This window comes from Myotis yumanensis, unplaced genomic scaffold (genome assembly GCF_028538775.1).
Source record: "Myotis yumanensis isolate MYYU_CA2020_CCGP unplaced genomic scaffold, mMyoYum1.0.hap1 SCAF_1, whole genome shotgun sequence".
NCBI lineage: Eukaryota > Metazoa > Chordata > Mammalia > Chiroptera > Vespertilionidae > Myotis > Myotis yumanensis.
The window spans coordinates 79,017,215-79,025,911 of NW_027223752.1; the positions used below are offsets into that span (position 1 = coordinate 79,017,215).

Here is an 8,697-nt window from a genome sequence, read left to right on the forward strand (position 1 = left end):
TGAGCTCAAAAGGTTCGCCATTACTGTAATAGACAGTCAATAAATATTGATTGAAAGGAGGGAGAAAGGGAGGGAACGAGGGAAGAAGCAAATTCTTGCACTTCACAGCTTAGTACTGACAACTGGAAGACAGTCTGCGATGGCATTTGCCCAGTTAATTGTAGGGTATAAAGTAACTTTGGTCTTTTCAGGTTCTGATGAGTCTGTGTCTGGTGACCTGGCACTTGGGATTTACTTTGCCAGCTTTTGGATGTTGGTGATACCAAGAAGTTATTGGTATAAGATAACAGGAGACTGGACCAGTGTGGTAGCAGCAGGAATGGAAAGGGACCAATAAAAGAAATATTTCATAGGTAAATTGAACTGCATTGGTTGGGATGTGAAAAAGAAGGGTGTAAGATGAGGAAGGTGGGGGAATCTGGATTCTGTTACAAGACAATATCTTCAGTGCCATATTGAATTTGAGATTTTAAAAATCTAAAGATCCAGTTTAAAATATAAAACAAAAAATATATAGCCTTTCACAAATTTGTCATCTTTATATCAATTACTGTTACTAAAGAAGTCAAAACCGACCAGTAGGCAGAGCAGGTATTGCCACGTAGTACGCTCTGAGGGCCATCAAAAAGCCTTCTCTCTCCGCTTCCTATCATCATGCCATGGTGCCTGGGATTTTGTAATGCTATTTTCATATATCATCAAATATATATTATATGCACACAGTATTGTTTGGAAGGAAAGATAAGAAATGGTAACTGGCCCTAGCCGGTTTGGCTCAGTGGACAAAGTGTCAGTCTGTGGACTGAAGGGTCCCAGGTTCGATTCCAGCCAAGGGCACATGCCAGGGTTGCAGGCTCGATCCCCTATAGGGGGCGTGCAGGAGACAGCCAGTCAATGATTCCCTTTCATCATTGATGTTTCTATCTCTCTCTCCCTCTCCCTTCCTCTCTGAAATCAATAAAAAGACATTATTTTTAAAAGCTTTAAAAAAAAAAAGAAATGGTAACTGGTTACCTCTGGAAAGGGGGGCATAGAGAGCATGGAGGTCAGAGGTGGGAGGAAGACCTATCTTTTACCATTTCCCCATTTGTAACCATTGAAGCTTTTATCATGTATATAAAATTTTAAACTAGAAAAGAAAATTTTCTATTTAGAGTTGGAATTTATCAATGGGGAATTTATTAAATAAAGTATAGTATATCTATTAAGTGAAATAATGCAAAAAAAATATTTCTTTGATCCCAAAGACTTACTGATGCAAAAGAAGTCTGTGATGATTTTTTAAGTAAAAAACAACATTCAGAGTGTAAACATTAAAAATTCACCCACTTAAAAATAACTGTATTTAAATGTTGGTTAGTATATACATAAAGAAAACCTGTCAAAATACACACTAACCTGTTAGCACTGCAAGTCAGAACTAGAGGAGACTTTTGTTTTCTAAGTTATACATTTGGACATTGCTTCAACTTTTACAAAGAGCATATTACTTTATAGTCAGATATTAAAAAGATATTTGGCCCTGGCCAGAAGGGTCCAGGTGTTGCTCAATGGTTGTTCAATGGTTAGAACAGCGATTCTCAACCTGTGGGTCGCGACCCCTTTGGCAATCGAATGACCCTTTCACAGCGGTTGCCTAAGACCATCCGGCATATCAGATATTTACATTATGATTCATAACAGTAGCAACATTACAGTTATGAGATAGCAACGAAAATAATTTTATGGTTGGGTCAGAACATGAGGAACTGTATTTAAAGGGCCAGAAGGGTGAGAACCACTGGGTTAGAACATTGGCCCACACACTGAAGGGTCCCAGGTTTGATTCCGGGTCAAGGGTTACAGATTCAATCCTGGGCCAGGTCAGGGTGAGTCAACCAATCGATGTATCTCTTTCACGTCAATGTTTTCTCTCTCTCTGTCTCTCTTTCTGTCTCTATCTCTTTCCCTCTCTCCCTCCCTCCCTTCCTTCCTCCCTTCCACTCTCTCTAAAAGTCAATAGAAAAAAATTTTCTTGGGTGAGAATTAACAATAAATAAATAAATAAAAAGATATTTGGGTGGTGAACACATAATACCATATACAGATGATGTATTATAGAGTTGTACCAATGATTTTATTAACCAATGTCACCCCCAATAAATTCAATTAAAAAATTTTTAAATCATGCAAAGATAAAATAAAGTACAGCATAGGGAATATAGTCAATAATATTGTAATAACTATGTATGGTTAAATGGGTACTAGATTAATCAGGGTGATCACTTCATAAGTTTTATAAATGTCTAATCACTGTTGTATACCTGAAATTAATATAATATTGTATGTCAACTATAATTTTAAAATTATCTTAAAAAGAAAAAATAAATTAAAAATTAAAAATATATATTTTAAAACATTTCTATGACATTGCAAATAGCCCAAGGGAGAGTCACCATCTTCAGCATATGGGGCAAATTTCAAACTTCTCAATGAAAACCAGGCACCCACTGGGAGTTTGTGCACTAAGTCAGGGTGAGGTTTTGTAATACAGTTTTGGCTCACAACAATGCCTCAATAATGTTTAATAACTGAATCTATAATTAAACTCAATAATCTAAATAATTGGACTATAGAGTTGATATAACTTGTCTTTTTCTCCAGTGCACGATAGGCTAAATACTTATCACCAGGAGCTTAAAAAGTGTCTGACCTTAAGGCTGTTGCAGTAGAAAGTAACAATGTCACCTGCTTTCTCCTCATTAATACTCCCCAACAATCCAATTCTCTTTCCTTTTCCATTGCTCTCATCCTCCCAGTTCGTTTTTAAAATTGCCTTTCAGTACCACAAGAGGGCAGCAGCTTCCTGAACATGAAAGGCACTCAGGCATTAATCATAAGCAAAGGGATGATTCCCTTATAAAAAAGTTCAAAACTTTAGAGATTTGCTCTGACCAGGTGGCTCAGTTGATTAGAGTGTCCTTATGTCCACTAAAAGGTTGCAAGTTGGGTCACGTATGGGAAGTAATTGATGTTTCTCACACCACTGTTTCTCTCTCCCTCTCTCTTTCTCTCTCTTTCTCTCCCTCTCTAGCTCTTTCTTGCTCTCTCCCTTCCTCTCTCTCAAAAATAAGTAAATAAATAAATAAATCTAGGGTGAGAATTTTTTTTAAACTTTAAAAATTTTATTTTAGCATCTTGCCCCAAATGTGTATGGGACCACATTGAGTATTTTGTTAGAAATTCTAAACAATGAGTGGGAAAGAAATTCATGCTGGCAAGTGGAGATAATGTATTTCCCTCTCTTCCAGATGCTGTCCCAGAAGAGGTGTTAGATACGAAAGAGAACAGTATAGAACCTGACTTACTTCTAATGTAAATCCTGCACCAGGATGGAAGGAGAACCTTACCACAATGCAACTACTGTCAATGGCACCCCAGTGAATCACCAGCCTTTGGAACGCCATGGGTTGTGGGAAGTCATCACCATTGCAGCTGTGACTGCTGTGGTCAGCCTGATCACCACTGTGGGCAACGTCTTAGTCATGATCTCCTTCAAAGTCAATAGTCAGCTGAAGACGGTTAACAACTATTACCTGCTCAGCTTAGCCTGCGCAGATCTCATCATTGGGGTCTTCTCCATGAATCTCTATACCACCTACATCCTCATGGGACGCTGGGCTCTCGGGAGTCTGGCCTGTGACCTTTGGCTGGCACTGGACTACGTGGCCAGCAACGCTTCTGTCATGAACCTTCTGGTGATCAGTTTTGACCGTTACTTTTCCATCACAAGACCCCTGACGTACCGGGCCAAGCGTACCCCAAAGAGGGCTGGCATCATGATTGGCTTGGCCTGGCTGATCTCCTTCATCCTCTGGGCCCCAGCGATCCTCTGCTGGCAGTACTTGGTGGGGGAGCGAACGGTGCCTCCAGATGAGTGCCAGATCCAGTTCCTCTCTGAGCCCACCATCACTTTCGGCACCGCCATTGCTGCCTTCTACATTCCTGTTTCCGTCATGACCATTCTCTACTGCCGAATTTACCGGGAAACAGAGAAGCGGACCAAGGACCTTGCTGACCTCCAGGGCTCTGACTCTGTAGCTGAAACTGAGAAGAGAAAGCCAGCTCACAAGGCTCTGCTCAGCTGCTTTGGCTGCCCGCGGCCCACGCTGGCCCAGAGGGAACGGAGCCACGCTTCCTGGTCATCCTCCCGCAGGAGCACCCCTGGGAAGCCGTCCCAAGCCTCCGGCCCAAGCACTGAGTGGGACAAAGCTGAGCAGCTCACTACCTGCAGCAGCTGCCCCTCCTCAGAGGATGAGGACAAGCCCACCGCTGACCCTGTCTTCCAGGTGGTCTACAAGAGTCAGGCCAAGGAAAGCCCACAGGAAGACTTCAGTACTGAAGAGAGCAAGGAAACTTTTGTGAAAGGTCAAGCTGAAAAAAATGACTACGACACCCCAAAATACTTCCTGTCTCCAGCAGCTGCTCATAGACCCAAGAGTCAGAAATGTGTGGCCTACAAGTTCCGATTGGTGGTGAAAGCAGATGGGACCCAGGAGACCAACAACGGCTGTCGCAAGGTGAAAATCATGCCCTGCTCCTCCCCAGTGTCCAAGGACCCTTCCACGAAAGGCCTGGATCCCAACCTCAGCCATCAAATAACCAAACGAAAGAGAATGGTCCTTGTCAAAGAGAGGAAAGCAGCCCAGACCTTGAGTGCCATCCTCCTGGCCTTCATCATCACGTGGACCCCTTATAACATCATGGTCCTGGTTTCCACCTTCTGTGACAAGTGCGTCCCCGTCACCCTGTGGCACTTGGGCTACTGGTTGTGCTACGTCAACAGCACTGTCAACCCCATTTGCTATGCCCTCTGCAACAGAACCTTCCGGAAGACCTTTAAGATGCTGCTTCTCTGCCGATGGAAAAAGAAAAAAGTGGAAGAGAAATTGTTCTGGCAGGGGAACAGCAAGCTCCCCTGAAAAGTTAACAACTCCCCTCAAAAGAGTGACCATCATCCACTTCCCGATTCCGGTTTGCTGATGTTCAAAAAAGACATCTGTCACTTCGAGTCCCTGAGAACTTTGTAAAGGCTTGAGGTCTGTTGCCCAAAGAAAGGAGTCACACCTGCCACAGTTGCTGCCCATTGAATTATTCCTGTCTGTGACTAAGGTCACCTGATGTCGCAGGCGTTTGCCATTGAAGTGAATGGGCTCGTGGCTTCACAGGCGGGAGGCATGCTGGGTCACAGTGGACAGTGACTGAGGGGACTTTTGTCTAACCTTCTCTGGGGAACAGCAGGGACCGGTTGGAAACGTCTCCCCTGTGGAAACATGTCATAGACTTTTGTGCAGTGTGTATGTGTCTATGAAGTTGTCTTCTGTCAGTGAGAACCAGGGAATGTAAGTCCGTGTTACCTGTCAACAAGAGTGGTATTCAACTGGCTTCTAAGGCTTTCTTTATAAACCGATCAGTATTTATTTACAAAGTATTTATTATACAGCTATTATGTGTTCTGTGCCGTGGTATGTTTTCCTGTCCCTACACCTGAGCAAAGCTCTTGCTATTCCCTTTTACAGCTGATGCCAATTCCTGGTATCCATTGAAATCAAGCTGGTCCCCATCCTTCCTTTCAGAATCCTGCGTGTGGAAGGACCTGAAACCTGATCACACCCAGTCCTAGAGAGGGGACTCTATTCTGCTAATAAATATGGTCCAGTCTCCACAGTCACTTATTTTAGGTTTTACCAGTGGGGATTTCCCCTTTTTTTCTTAATAAATATTGTGCATTCTATTTTGTGCCCATGTAAACCCATTTATTCATGTTCTGTTCTTAGGAAGACGAGTTGTAACAGAGTGCTTCACTGATTAAAGATCTCCGGCTATTCCTCAGGGTTCTCTTAAACTGTTTTCAGCGGTCTTAAGTTCTAATCTCTTTGCAAGGCAAACCTGAGGCAAATTGTGGAAAACAAATTTGGTTTCACCCCATGCTTTTGAACTTATTCCTTGGTCCTTTTGCAGGCCCCCAATTTCCCTCAGTTCACACAGACCCCAGTTCACACCCAAGCACAAGCAGTTCACTGTGGAGCCTCCAGCCAAAAGTGGAGGGACAGCAGGGGGGAAGGTTTTATTACTTTTTAAAAATAGGTCCTTGAATCATGGTTCAGAAATGACTTATTCATTCCTCTCCAAATTCATGGTCAAAGGTGAGACGTCCAGAAAAGTACAGTTGAGTCCACTGAAGCTGGCTATGGCCATTAAAAAGGAAAGATGAGGCTTTAAAAAAACAAAATGTAGGTCATAATAATGTATGAAAATATGTCAGTTATATCTACATAACATACAGCAGTGGTTCTCAACCTTGGCTGCACATTAGAATCACCTGGGAATCATTTTAAAATCCTGATTTCTGGGCCTCATCCTCTGGAAATTCTGTTTCTTTGTTATTAATGTTGTGGCCCCACCCCATAACAAAGAAACAGAATTTCCGGAGGATGAGGCCCAGAAATCAGGACTTTAAAAAGATTCCCAGGTGATTCTAATGTGCAGCCAAGGTTGAGAACCACTGCATTAGAGTATCAGGATTATTAAAATCCAAATTTAATTGAAATCTGTGTGCATAAACAAACTGAATCTAAGATGTTTCCTTGATAATTTTGAAAATAAACCAATGTGCAAGAAACTGAAACTATAAAATAGTGCGTGTAATTAAAGATCCACAAAGAAAGCAACAGTGCAGTTCTGAGGAGAAATTTAAAGATGAGCCCGACGGGTCTCCTTATTTAACCTGTTGACTGTATCTGTAGTGTGTTTAAAAATCTCTAGACTTCACTTCACTGAATACAGGCCAGTTCTTTCTTAATCTCCTTTGCTAAGGAGATGTAAAAATAGCTGGCTTAGTTATCCTGGGAATTAGGCATGTACTTGGGCATAGGAGAGCTACATACACCTCACACCTGAAGAGCAAGCCTGCCTCTTCCAAAGTCCCAAGAATGCTCAAGGGCAGCAGAAGCCCAGGGCGCCCCTCCAGCCGTATAGGGGGGACCCAACGTTGAGGTGTAGCATCTTGGAAGCGATGTAGCTGCTGAGCCTTTGTGAGGGCAGGTTGACACCTGCTACGAATTTGCTAGAGACTCTTAATTGGCTCAGTTCTCCAGGAGAGACGCTCCCCAGCCTATGTGATGCTAACAGGGTGTAACTTCATGAGCAAACCTGCTCCACCAGCTCTAGATAAACAGTTGGGTGTTTTAGGTTAAGGCTTTGGGTTCCCGAGAAAAATGAAAATCCCTCCAGAATAACCCACTTATTCACAGGCCACTTTAAGCCCACGTTGGGCATTCACTGTTCACAGAGAGATTAGAGAAACAAGCTAATTCAAACGAAAGAATGCAGAACTCGAAGTGGGGACGGGTGGCGGAGTGGAAGGTACACTTTCACACTCCACAATTACCTGGGACTTTTGTTCATCGTACGTGAAATTAATGGAGAGGCCTATGCTTCCTTATCACTGGCTTTTTAAAAATTCATTGGGGTGACATTGGTCAACATGAACATATAGATTTCAGGTGTGGATTTCTGTTATAAGATCTGTTTATTACACTGTGTACCTACTACCCAAGGTCAAATCTTCTCCTGTCCCAGAAGAGGACCCCCTTTTGGAGACAGTAAGTTTTGCAGACTACCTATGCCCTTTGACATAGACCAAACTAACTAAATAAATAAATAAATGCCCAGACTACTAGAGGGCACTAGCATTGGGCCTCTAGTGGGATCCTCAGAATGAAGGCCCAATGGTAAACGGCAGGAACCTGGGTGGTGGGTAGGGTGTGCTAACTTCAAATCTTTGACCTTCTATGCCCTCTGACTCCCAAATTCTTCTATGATAAACTGTGTACAGCTTTGTTTGACTAGTTACCTACTGGATGCTGCTATGTTGCTAACATCGTGTTTCTCTTTGGCTGTGAATTTGATGGCTTGTTAAGCAATCTCTTTTCAGTACAGTTTTTGGCTAAAGCATTTTGTCAATGTTCCTGCCTCTGCTTTGCTCCTTTGGTGAATGTCCTTTGAAGGAGTTGCTGATGTTTGGCTCTTTGTAATTGTGAAATCTGTACCTAATCTCTGGATTGGAATATCCAGTTGTCTATTATAAATACTGGAATTGTAGCAAAGGATGTGGGGACTGGGCTGCTTTTTTGTATTGTACAAGCATCATTCTGGAAATTAAAGAAATTTAACCACGCAGTAGTCCAATACAAAGCATCTATACTAATAAAAGCCTATGTGGTTGTCACGCCCTCATGCCGTGATGCCCTCACGCCATGATGCCCTCACACCGTGATGCCCTCATGCCATAACAATCCATCACCAGGAGGGTGAGTGCAGGTGGGCGAAGCTGTGTGCGCAGGAAGCCTTGGAGGAGATCCCGGCGGCTCTGGCTCTGCACGGTGAGGCCAGGGTCCCACAGCGTGGGGTCCCCCAGCTCTGGCCTACCGCTTTGGGGCAATCCATCGAGGAGCCCCAGATGGTTGGGCGGGGCCTACCTCTTTGGGGAGATCGATCACAAAGCTCCTGCACTGTGAGAGGGCACAGGCCAGGCTGGGGAACCCCCACCTGAGTACACAAATTTCTTGCAGCGGGCCTCTAGTTTAAATATGAAAATGGTCTCAGGTTAGCTTGATAGATCCATCTATATTAGAGATCCCACACACATTTGCATGG

General features: G+C 43.3%; 1 protein-coding gene across 1 annotated transcript; it reads left to right on the top strand.

Annotated features, from left to right (window-relative positions):
• Window positions 1–3,371: 3,371 nt before the first annotated feature.
• Window positions 3,372–6,431, top strand: CHRM5 (cholinergic receptor muscarinic 5). Its single transcript, XM_070405390.1, has one exon. It carries the CDS (start codon window positions 3,372–3,374, stop codon window positions 4,959–4,961), a length of 1,590 nt encoding a protein of 529 aa, XP_070261491.1. The 3' UTR covers window positions 4,962–6,431.
• Window positions 6,432–8,697: the final 2,266 nt, after the last annotated feature.